Consider the following 11,748-nt stretch of genomic DNA (forward strand, 5'->3'; position numbering starts at 1 on the left):
GCTCGCGCCGCTGCTCAGCAAGAGGCTGCCCGAAGACCCGGCAGCCGCGTTCCCGCTACTGAAGCTCAGCACGCCAGAACGACCGGCAGTGCCGCCCGTCGCCGTGCCCAGCGAAATGGACCCGCTCGTGCTGCCCACGCTGCGGCCGCTCAAGACACTCACCGAGCCGCCCGTGCCGCTCGTCGAAGACGACACCGCCGTCGAGTCGCCTGCCCACAGCGAGATGGCGCCACCGGACAACGCGTCTCCAGCGCCCACCGACAGCGAGATCGACCCGCCGTGGCCGCCCGTCGACACGCCCGTGCTCACGCTCACCGATCCGCTGTCGCCCTCGCGACTAGTACCGCTCGATAGACGCAGACTGCCGCTCACGCCACTGCTGCTCGCCGAGCTCGGAGTCGTCAGCGAGATGTCGCCGCTGGACGTCGTCAGGCCCGCGCCGCTCTGCAGCGAGATCGACCCGCCACTCGCCACGCCGCTGCCGCCGCTCAACGAAATCGAGCCGCCCACTGTGCCCGTGGTGGTATGCGTGTTGCCCGACCGCAGCGAGATAGACCCGCCAGCACCACTGCTGCCCGTGCCCACACTGAGCAGCACGGACCCGCCGTTGCCGCCGGTGCTGCCGCCAGTGCTCACCGTCACGTCGCCCACCGTGCCCGCCGTCGCAGAGCCCGTCTCCAGGCGCACCAACCCAGACGGACCGCTCGAGCTGCCGTCCGGTGTGCGCACCAGCACGCTGCCACTCGTGAAGCTGCTGCTCGCGCCGCTAGATATCTCCACAGCGCCGCCCACACCACTGCTCGCGGTGCCAGCAACGCCGCCACTCGTACTGCCAGCAGTCAGCGACACCTTGCCACCCGCTCCGGTGTTGCCACCACCCACGGACAGCTCGATGTTGCCTCCCCTGCCGCCAGTCGCCGCACCCGTCGACACACGAACCGACCCGCTCGACGACGACGAGGACGCGCCGCTCGCCACAGACAAAGCCCCGCTCGCGCCGGACGTAGCACTCCACAGCGACACGCCACCGCTTGGAGAGCTCGTCCCTGCCGAAGCACCGCTGATCACGCTGATGGATCCGCCTGTCAGCGCGCCTTGGCCGCCGAACAGCTCGACCGAGCCGCCGCTGGAGCCTGTCGTACTGGCCGAGCTCAGGCCGGCCGTGAGCGACACCTTGCCGCCGTTGCCGACCGAGCCGTCGCCCACGCTCACCACCACAGACCCGCCGCTGCCGCCCGTGCTCGCGCCGCTGCTCAGCAAGAGGCTGCCCGAAGACCCGGCAGCCGCGTTCCCGCTACTGAAGCTCAGCACGCCAGAACGACCGGCAGTGCCGCCCGTCGCCGTGCCCAGCGAAATGGACCCGCTCGTGCTGCCCACGCTGCGGCCGCTCAAGACACTCACCGAGCCGCCCGTGCCGCTCGTCGAAGACGACACCGCCGTCGAGTCGCCTGCCCACAGCGAGATGGCACCACCGGACAACGCGTCTCCAGCGCCCACCGACAGCGAGATCGACCCGCCGTGGCCGCCCGTCGACACGCCCGTGCTCACGCTCACCGATCCGCTGTCGCCCTCGCGACTAGTACCGCTCGATAGACGCAGACTGCCGCTCACGCCGCTGCTGCTCGCCGAGCTCGGAGTCGTCAGCGAGATGTCGCCGCTGGACGTCGTCAGGCCCGCGCCGCTCTGCAGCGAGATCGACCCGCCACTCGCCACGCCGCTGCCGCCGCTCAACGAAATCGAGCCGCCCACTGTGCCCGTGGTGGTATGCGTGTTGCCCGACCGCAGCGAGATAGACCCGCCAGCACCACTGCTGCCCGTGCCCACACTGAGCAGCACGGACCCGCCGTTGCCGCCGGTGCTGCCGCCAGTGCTCACCGTCACGTCGCCCACCGTGCCCGCCGTCGCAGAGCCCGTCTCCAGGCGCACCAACCCAGACGGACCGCTCGAGCTGCCGTCCGGTGTGCGCACCAGCACGCTGCCACTCGTGAAGCTGCTGCTCGCGCCGCTAGATATCTCCACAGCGCCACCCACACCACTGCTCGCGGTGCCAGCAACGCCGCCACTCGTACTGCCAGCAGTCAGCGACACCTTGCCACCCGCTCCGGTGTTGCCACCACCCACGGACAGCTCGATGTTGCCTCCCCTGCCGCCAGTCGCCGCACCCGTCGACACACGAACCGACCCGCTCGACGACGACGAGGACGCGCCGCTCGCCACAGACAAAGCCCCGCTCGCGCCGGACGTAGCACTCCACAGCGACACGTCACCGCTCGGAGAGCTCGTCCCTGCCGAAGCACCGCTGATCACGCTGATGGATCCGCCTGTCAGCGCGCCTTGGCCGCCGAACAGCTCGACCGAGCCGCCGCTGGAGCCTGTCGTACTGGCCGAGCTCAGGCCGGCCGTGAGCGACACCTTGCCGCCGTTGCCGACCGAGCCGTCGCCCACGCTCACCACCACAGACCCGCCGCTGCCGCCCGTGCTCGCGCCGCTGCTCAGCAAGAGGCTGCCCGAAGACCCGGCAGCCGCGTTCCCGCTACTGAAGCTCAGCACGCCAGAACGACCGGCAGTGCCGCCCGTCGCCGTGCCCAGCGAAATGGACCCGCTCGTGCTGCCCACGCTGCGGCCGCTCAAGACACTCACCGAGCCGCCCGTGCCGCTCGTCGAAGACGACACCGCCGTCGAGTCGCCTGCCCACAGCGAGATGGCGCCACCGGACAACGCGTCTCCAGCGCCCACCGACAGCGAGATCGACCCGCCGTGGCCGCCCGTCGACACGCCCGTGCTCACGCTCACCGATCCGCTGTCGCCCTCGCGACTAGTACCGCTCGATAGACGCAGACTGCCGCTCACGCCACTGCTGCTCGCCGAGCTCGGAGTCGTCAGCGAGATGTCGCCGCTGGACGTCGTCAGGCCCGCGCCGCTCTGCAGCGAGATCGACCCGCCACTCGCCACGCCGCTGCCGCCGCTCAACGAAATCGAGCCGCCCACTGTGCCCGTGGTGGTATGCGTGTTGCCCGACCGCAGCGAGATAGACCCGCCAGCACCACTGCTGCCCGTGCCCACACTGAGCAGCACGGACCCGCCGTTGCCGCCGGTGCTGCCGCCAGTGCTCACCGTCACGTCGCCCACCGTGCCCGCCGTCGCAGAGCCCGTCTCCAGGCGCACCAACCCAGACGGACCGCTCGAGCTGCCGTCCGGTGTGCGCACCAGCACGCTGCCACTCGTGAAGCTGCTGCTCGCGCCGCTAGATATCTCCACAGCGCCGCCCACACCACTGCTCGCGGTGCCAGCAACGCCGCCACTCGTACTGCCAGCAGTCAGCGACACCTTGCCACCCGCTCCGGTGTTGCCACCACCCACGGACAGCTCGATGTTGCCTCCCCTGCCGCCAGTCGCCGCACCCGTCGACACACGAACCGACCCGCTCGACGACGACGAGGACGCGCCGCTCGCCACAGACAAAGCCCCGCTTGCGCCGGACGTAGCACTCCACAACGACACGTCACCGCTCGGAGAGCTCGTCCCTGCCGAAGCACCGCTGATCACGCTGATGGATCCGCCCGTCAGCGCGCCTTGGCCGCCGAACAGCTCGACCGAGCCGCCGCTGGAGCCTGTCGTACTGGCCGAGCTCAGGCCGGCCGTGAGCGACACCTTGCCGCCGTTGCCGACCGAGCCGTCGCCCACGCTCACCACCACAGACCCGCCACTGCCGCCCGTGCTCGCGCCGCTGCTCAGCAAGAGGCTGCCCGAAGACCCGGCAGCCGCGTTCCCGCTACTGAAGCTCAGCACGCCAGAACGACCGGCAGTGCCGCCCGTCGCCGTGCCCAGCGAAATGGACCCGCTCGTGCTGCCCACGCTGCGGCCGCTCAAGACACTCACCGAGCCGCCCGTGCCGCTCGTCGAAGACGACACCGCCGTCGAGTCGCCTGCCCACAGCGAGATGGCGCCACCGGACAACGCGTCTCCAGCGCCCACCGACAGCGAGATCGACCCGCCGTGGCCGCCCGTCGACACGCCCGTGCTCACGCTCACCGATCCGCTGTCGCCCTCGCGACTAGTACCGCTCGATAGACGCAGACTGCCGCTCACGCCGCTGCTGCTCGCCGAGCTCGGAGTCGTCAGCGAGATGTCGCCGCTGGACGTCGTCAGGCCCGCGCCGCTCTGCAGCGAGATCGACCCGCCACTCGCCACGCCGCTGCCGCCGCTCAACGAAATCGAGCCGCCCACTGTGCCCGTGGTGGTATGCGTGTTGCCCGACCGCAGCGAGATAGACCCGCCAGCACCACTGCTGCCCGTGCCCACACTGAGCAGCACGGACCCGCCGTTGCCGCCGGTGCTGCCGCCAGTGCTCACCGTCACGTCGCCCACCGTGCCCGCCGTCGCAGAGCCCGTCTCCAGGCGCACCAACCCAGACGGACCGCTCGAGCTGCCGTCCGGTGTGCGCACCAGCACGCTGCCACTCGTGAAGCTGCTGCTCGCGCCGCTAGATATCTCCACAGCGCCGCCCACACCACTGCTCGCGGTGCCAGCAACGCCGCCACTCGTACTGCCAGCAGTCAGCGACACCTTGCCACCCGCTCCGGTGTTGCCACCACCCACAGACAGCTCGATGTTGCCTCCCCTGCCGCCAGTCGCCGCACCCGTCGACACACGAACCGACCCGCTCGACGACGACGAGGACGCGCCGCTCGCCACAGACAAAGCCCCACTCGTCGACGACGAGGACGCGCCGCTCGCCACAGACAAAGCCCCGCTCGCGCCGGACGTAGCACTCCACAGCGACACGTCACCGCTCGGAGAGCTCGTCCCTGCCGAAGCACCGCTGATCACGCTGATGGATCCGCCTGTCAGCGCGCCTTGGCCGCCGAACAGCTCGACCGAGCCGCCGCTGGAGCCTGTCGTACTGGCCGAGCTCAGGCCGGCCGTGAGCGACACCTTGCCGCCGTTGCCGACCGAGCCGTCGCCCACGCTCACCACTACAGACCCGCCGCTGCCGCCCGTGCTCGCGCCGCTGCTCAGCAAGAGGCTGCCCGAAGACCCGGCAGCCGCGTTCCCGCTACTGAAGCTCAGCACGCCAGAACGACCGGCAGTGCCGCCCGTCGCCGTGCCCAGCGAAATGGACCCGCTCGTGCTGCCCACGCTGCGGCCGCTCAAGACACTCACCGAGCCGCCCGTGCCGCTCGTCGAAGACGACACCGCCGTCGAGTCGCCTGCCCACAGCGAGATGGCGCCACCGGACAACGCGTCTCCAGCGCCCACCGACAGCGAGATCGACCCGCCGTGGCCGCCCGTCGACACGCCCGTGCTCACGCTCACCGATCCGCTGTCGCCCTCGCGACTAGTACCGCTCGATAGACGCAGACTGCCGCTCACGCCGCTGCTGCTCGCCGAGCTCGGAGTCGTCAGCGAGATGTCGCCGCTGGACGTCGTCAGGCCCGCGCCGCTCTGCAGCGAGATCGACCCGCCACTCGCCACGCCGCTGCCGCCGCTCAACGAAATCGAGCCGCCCACTGTGCCCGTGGTGGTATGCGTGTTGCCCGACCGCAGCGAGATAGACCCGCCAGCACCACTGCTGCCCGTGCCCACACTGAGCAGCACGGACCCGCCGTTGCCGCCGGTGCTGCCGCCAGTGCTCACCGTCACGTCGCCCACCGTGCCCGCCGTCGCAGAGCCCGTCTCCAGGCGCACCAACCCAGACGGACCGCTCGAGCTGCCGTCCGGTGTGCGCACCAGCACGCTGCCACTCGTGAAGCTGCTGCTCGCGCCGCTAGATATCTCCACAGCGCCGCCCACACCACTGCTCGCGGTGCCAGCAACGCCGCCACTCGTACTGCCAGCAGTCAGCGACACCTTGCCACCCGCTCCGGTGTTGCCACCACCCACGGACAGCTCGATGTTGCCTCCCCTGCCGCCAGTCGCCGCACCCGTCGACACACGAACCGACCCGCTCGACGACGACGAGGACGCGCCGCTCGCCACAGACAAAGCCCCGCTCGCGCCGGACGTAGCACTCCACAGCGACACGTCACCGCTCGGAGAGCTCGTCCCTGCCGAAGCACCGCTGATCACGCTGATGGATCCGCCCGTCAGCGCGCCTTGGCCGCCGAACAGCTCGACCGAGCCGCCGCTGGAGCCTGTCGTACTGGCCGAGCTCAGGCCGGCCGTGAGCGACACCTTGCCACCGTTGCCGACCGAGCCGTCGCCCACGCTCACCACCACAGACCCGCCGCTGCCGCCCGTGCTCGCGCCGCTGCTCAGCAAGAGGCTGCCCGAAGACCCGGCAGCCGCGTTCCCGCTACTGAAGCTCAGCACGCCAGAACGACCGGCAGTGCCGCCCGTCGCCGTGCCCAGCGAAATGGACCCGCTCGTGCTGCCCACGCTGCGGCCGCTCAAGACACTCACCGAGCCGCCCGTGCCGCTCGTCGAAGACGACACCGCCGTCGAGTCGCCTGCCCACAGCGAGATGGCGCCACCGGACAACGCGTCTCCAGCGCCCACCGACAGCGAGATCGACCCGCCGTGGCCGCCCGTCGACACGCCCGTGCTCACGCTCACCGATCCGCTGTCGCCCTCGCGACTAGTACCGCTCGATAGACGCAGACTTCCGCTCACGCCGCTGCTGCTCGCCGAGCTCGGAGTCGTCAGCGAGATGTCGCCGCTGGACGTCGTCAGGCCCGCGCCGCTCTGCAGCGAGATCGACCCGCCACTCGCCACGCCGCTGCCGCCGCTCAACGAAATCGAGCCGCCCACTGTGCCCGTGGTGGTATGCGTGTTGCCCGACCGCAGCGAGATAGACCCGCCAGCACCACTGCTGCCCGTGCCCACACTGAGCAGCACGGACCCGCCGTTGCCGCCGGTGCTGCCGCCAGTGCTCACCGTCACGTCGCCCACCGTGCCCGCCGTCGCAGAGCCCGTCTCCAGGCGCACCAACCCAGACGGACCGCTCGAGCTGCCGTCCGGTGTGCGCACCAGCACGCTGCCACTCGTGAAGCTGCTGCTCGCGCCGCTAGATATCTCCACAGCGCCGCCCACACCACTGCTCGCGGTGCCAGCAACGCCGCCACTCGTACTGCCAGCAGTCAGCGACACCTTGCCACCCGCTCCGGTGTTGCCACCACCCACGGACAGCTCGATGTTGCCTCCCCTGCCGCCAGTCGCCGCACCCGTCGACACACGAACCGACCCGCTCGACGACGACGAGGACGCGCCGCTCGCCACAGACAAAGCCCCGCTCGCGCCGGACGTAGCACTCCACAGCGACACGTCACCGCTCGGAGAGCTCGTCCCTGCCGAAGCACCGCTGATCACGCTGATGGATCCGCCTGTCAGCGCGCCTTGGCCGCCGAACAGCTCGACCGAGCCGCCGCTGGAGCCTGTCGTACTGGCCGAGCTCAGGCCGGCCGTGAGCGACACCTTGCCGCCGTTGCCGACCGAGCCGTCGCCCACGCTCACCACTACAGACCCGCCGCTGCCGCCCGTGCTCGCGCCGCTGCTCAGCAAGAGGCTGCCCGAAGACCCGGCAGCCGCGTTCCCGCTACTGAAGCTCAGCACGCCAGAACGACCGGCAGTGCCGCCCGTCGCCGTGCCCAGCGAAATGGACCCGCTCGTGCTGCCCACGCTGCGGCCGCTCAAGACACTCACCGAGCCGCCCGTGCCGCTCGTCGAAGACGACACCGCCGTCGAGTCGCCTGCCCACAGCGAGATGGCGCCACCGGACAACGCGTCTCCAGCGCCCACCGACAGCGAGATCGACCCGCCGTGGCCGCCCGTCGACACGCCCGTGCTCACGCTCACCGATCCGCTGTCGCCCTCGCGACTAGTACCGCTCGATAGACGCAGACTGCCGCTCACGCCGCTGCTGCTCGCCGAGCTCGGAGTCGTCAGCGAGATGTCGCCGCTGGACGTCGTCAGGCCCGCGCCGCTCTGCAGCGAGATCGACCCGCCACTCGCCACGCCGCTGCCGCCGCTCAACGAAATCGAGCCGCCCACTGTGCCCGTGGTGGTATGCGTGTTGCCCGACCGCAGCGAGATAGACCCGCCAGCACCACTGCTGCCCGTGCCCACACTGAGCAGCACGGACGCGCCGTTGCCGCCGGTGCTGCCGCCAGTGCTCACCGTCACGTCGCCCACCGTGCCCGCCGGCGCAGAGCCCGTCTCCAGGCGCACCAACCCAGACGGACCGCTCGAGCTGCCGTCCGGTGTGCGCACCAGCACGCTGCCACTCGTGAAGCTGCTGCTCGCGCCGCTAGATATCTCCACAGCGCCGCCCACACCACTGCTCGCGGTGCCAGCAACGCCGCCACTCGTACTGCCAGCAGTCAGCGACACCTTGCCACCCGCTCCGGTGTTGCCACCACCCACGGACAGCTCGATGTTGCCTCCCCTGCCGCCAGTCGCCGCACCCGTCGACACACGAACCGACCCGCTCGACGACGACGAGGACGCGCCGCTCGCCACAGACAAAGCCCCGCTCGCGCCGGACGTAGCACTCCACAGCGACACGTCACCGCTCGGAGAGCTCGTCCCTGCCGAAGCACCGCTGATCACGCTGATGGATCCGCCCGTCAGCGCGCCTTGGCCGCCGAACAGCTCGACCGAGCCGCCGCTGGAGCCTGTCGTACTGGCCGAGCTCAGGCCGGCCGTGAGCGACACCTTGCCGCCGTTACCGACCGAGCCGTCGCCCACGCTCACCACCACAGACCCGCCGCTGCCGCCCGTGCTCGCGCCGCTGCTCAGCAAGAGGCTGCCCGAAGACCCGGCAGCCGCGTTCCCGCTACTGAAGCTCAGCACGCCAGAACGACCGGCAGTGCCGCCCGTCGCCGTGCCCAGCGAAATGGACCCGCTCGTGCTGCCCACGCTGCGGCCGCTCAAGACACTCACCGAGCCGCCCGTGCCGCTCGTCGAAGACGACACCGCCGTCGAGTCGCCTGCCCACAGCGAGATGGCGCCACCGGACAACGCGTCTCCAGCGCCCACCGACAGCGAGATCGACCCGCCGTGGCCGCCCGTCGACACGCCCGTGCTCACGCTCACCGATCCGCTGTCGCCCTCGCGACTAGTACCGCTCGATAGACGCAGACTGCCGCTCACGCCGCTGCTGCTCGCCGAGCTCGGAGTCGTCAGCGAGATGTCGCCGCTGGACGTCGTCAGGCCCGCGCCGCTCTGCAGCGAGATCGACCCGCCACTCGCCACGCCGCTGCCGCCGCTCAACGAAATCGAGCCGCCCACTGTGCCCGTGGTGGTATGCGTGTTGCCCGACCGCAGCGAGATAGACCCGCCAGCACCACTGCTGCCCGTGCCCACACTGAGCAGCACGGACCCGCCGTTGCCGCCGGTGCTGCCGCCAGTGCTCACCGTCACGTCGCCCACCGTGCCCGCCGTCGCAGAGCCCGTCTCCAGGCGCACCAACCCAGACGGACCGCTCGAGCTGCCGTCCGGTGTGCGCACCAGCACGCTGCCACTCGTGAAGCTGCTGCTCGCGCCGCTAGATATCTCCACAGCGCCGCCCACACCACTGCTCGCGGTGCCAGCAACGCCGCCACTCGTACTGCCAGCAGTCAGCGACACCTTGCCACCCGCTCCGGTGTTGCCACCACCCACAGACAGCTCGATGTTGCCTCCCCTGCCGCCAGTCGCCGCACCCGTCGACACACGAACCGACCCGCTCGACGACGACGAGGACGCGCCGCTCGCCACAGACAAAGCCCCACTCGTCGACGACGAGGACGCGCCGCTCGCCACAGACAAAGCCCCGCTCGCGCCGGACGTAGCACTCCACAGCGACACGTCACCGCTCGGAGAGCTCGTCCCTGCCGAAGCACCGCTGATCACGCTGATGGATCCGCCTGTCAGCGCGCCTTGGCCGCCGAACAGCTCGACCGAGCCGCCGCTGGAGCCTGTCGTACTGGCCGAGCTCAGGCCGGCCGTGAGCGACACCTTGCCGCCGTTGCCGACCGAGCCGTCGCCCACGCTCACCACTACAGACCCGCCGCTGCCGCCCGTGCTCGCGCCGCTGCTCAGCAAGAGGCTGCCCGAAGACCCGGCAGCCGCGTTCCCGCTACTGAAGCTCAGCACGCCAGAACGACCGGCAGTGCCGCCCGTCGCCGTGCCCAGCGAAATGGACCCGCTCGTGCTGCCCACGCTGCGGCCGCTCAAGACACTCACCGAGCCGCCCGTGCCGCTCGTCGAAGACGACACCGCCGTCGAGTCGCCTGCCCACAGCGAGATGGCGCCACCGGACAACGCGTCTCCAGCGCCCACCGACAGCGAGATCGACCCGCCGTGGCCGCCCGTCGACACGCCCGTGCTCACGCTCACCGATCCGCTGTCGCCCTCGCGACTAGTACCGCTCGATAGACGCAGACTGCCGCTCACGCCGCTGCTGCTCGCCGAGCTCGGAGTCGTCAGCGAGATGTCGCCGCTGGACGTCGTCAGGCCCGCGCCGCTCTGCAGCGAGATCGACCCGCCACTCGCCACGCCGCTGCCGCCGCTCAACGAAATCGAGCCGCCCACTGTGCCCGTGGTGGTATGCGTGTTGCCCGACCGCAGCGAGATAGACCCGCCAGCACCACTGCTGCCCGTGCCCACACTGAGCAGCACGGACCCGCCGTTGCCGCCGGTGCTGCCGCCAGTGCTCACCGTCACGTCGCCCACCGTGCCCGCCGTCGCAGAGCCCGTCTCCAGGCGCACCAACCCAGACGGACCGCTCGAGCTGCCGTCCGGTGTGCGCACCAGCACGCTGCCACTCGTGAAGCTGCTGCTCGCGCCGCTAGATATCTCCACAGCGCCGCCCACACCACTGCTCGCGGTGCCAGCAACGCCGCCACTCGTACTGCCAGCAGTCAGCGACACCTTGCCACCCGCTCCGGTGTTGCCACCACCCACGGACAGCTCGATGTTGCCTCCCCTGCCGCCAGTCGCCGCACCCGTCGACACACGAACCGACCCGCTCGACGACGACGAGGACGCGCCGCTCGCCACAGACAAAGCCCCGCTCGCGCCGGACGTAGCACTCCACAGCGACACGTCACCGCTCGGAGAGCTCGTCCCTGCCGAAGCACCGCTGATCACGCTGATGGATCCGCCTGTCAGCGCGCCTTGGCCGCCGAACAGCTCGACCGAGCCGCCGCTGGAGCCTGTCGTACTGGCCGAGCTCAGGCCGGCCGTGAGCGACACCTTGCCGCCGTTGCCGACCGAGCCGTCGCCCACGCTCACCACCACAGACCCGCCGCTGCCGCCCGTGCTCGCGCCGCTGCTCAGCAAGAGGCTGCCCGAAGACCCGGCAGCCGCGTTCCCGCTACTGAAGCTCAGCACGCCAGAACGACCGGCAGTGCCGCCCGTCGCCGTGCCCAGCGAAATGGACCCGCTCGTGCTGCCCACGCTGCGGCCGCTCAAGACACTCACCGAGCCGCCCGTGCCGCTCGTCGAAGACGACACCGCCGTCGAGTCGCCTGCCCACAGCGAGATGGCGCCACCGGACAACGCGTCTCCAGCGCCCACCGACAGCGAGATCGACCCGCCGTGGCCGCCCGTCGACACGCCCGTGCTCACGCTCACCGATCCGCTGTCGCCCTCGCGACTAGTACCGCTCGATAGACGCAGACTGCCGCTCACGCCGCTGCTGCTCGCCGAGCTCGGAGTCGTCAGCGAGATGTCGCCGCTGGACGTCGTCAGGCCCGCGCCGCTCTGCAGCGAGATCGACCCGCCACTCGCCACGCCGCTGCCGCCGCTCAACGAAATCGAGCCGCC

At 70.7% G+C, this 11,748-nt stretch overlaps 4 protein-coding genes across 4 annotated transcripts in view; 3 read left to right on the top strand and 1 right to left on the bottom strand.

Annotated features, from left to right (window-relative positions):
• Positions 1-2,131: 2,131 nt before the first annotated feature.
• On the top strand, positions 2,132-2,758 carry PHYSODRAFT_449185 (hypothetical protein; the record flags this gene model as incomplete). Its single annotated transcript, XM_009527603.1, has 1 exon — positions 2,132-2,758. A coding segment is annotated over one exon (627 nt), but the record flags the coding sequence as incomplete, so codon positions are not given.
• A 612-nt stretch (positions 2,759-3,370) lies between these two features.
• Positions 3,371-3,997, top strand: PHYSODRAFT_452685 (hypothetical protein; the record flags this gene model as incomplete). The annotated part of the gene is made up of 1 exon (XM_009527604.1): positions 3,371-3,997. A coding segment is annotated over one exon (627 nt), but the record flags the coding sequence as incomplete, so codon positions are not given.
• A 1,896-nt stretch (positions 3,998-5,893) lies between these two features.
• PHYSODRAFT_459232 (hypothetical protein) lies at positions 5,894-6,238 on the top strand (the record flags this gene model as incomplete). The annotated part of the gene is made up of 1 exon (XM_009527605.1): positions 5,894-6,238. A coding segment is annotated over one exon (345 nt), but the record flags the coding sequence as incomplete, so codon positions are not given.
• A 248-nt stretch (positions 6,239-6,486) lies between these two features.
• Positions 6,487-11,748, bottom strand: part of PHYSODRAFT_450000 (hypothetical protein) — a gene marked incomplete at both ends in the record, with an annotated part of 8,217 nt that continues 2,955 nt past the window's right edge. The window contains one exon of the mRNA XM_009527606.1: positions 6,487-6,749. Coding sequence (XP_009525901.1) covers positions 6,487-6,749 — 263 coding nt within the window. The remainder of the gene's footprint in view (positions 6,750-11,748) is intronic.

This window comes from Phytophthora sojae (genome assembly GCF_000149755.1).
Source record: "Phytophthora sojae unplaced genomic scaffold PHYSOscaffold_4, whole genome shotgun sequence".
Taxonomy (NCBI): domain Eukaryota; phylum Oomycota; class Peronosporomycetes; order Peronosporales; family Peronosporaceae; genus Phytophthora; species Phytophthora sojae.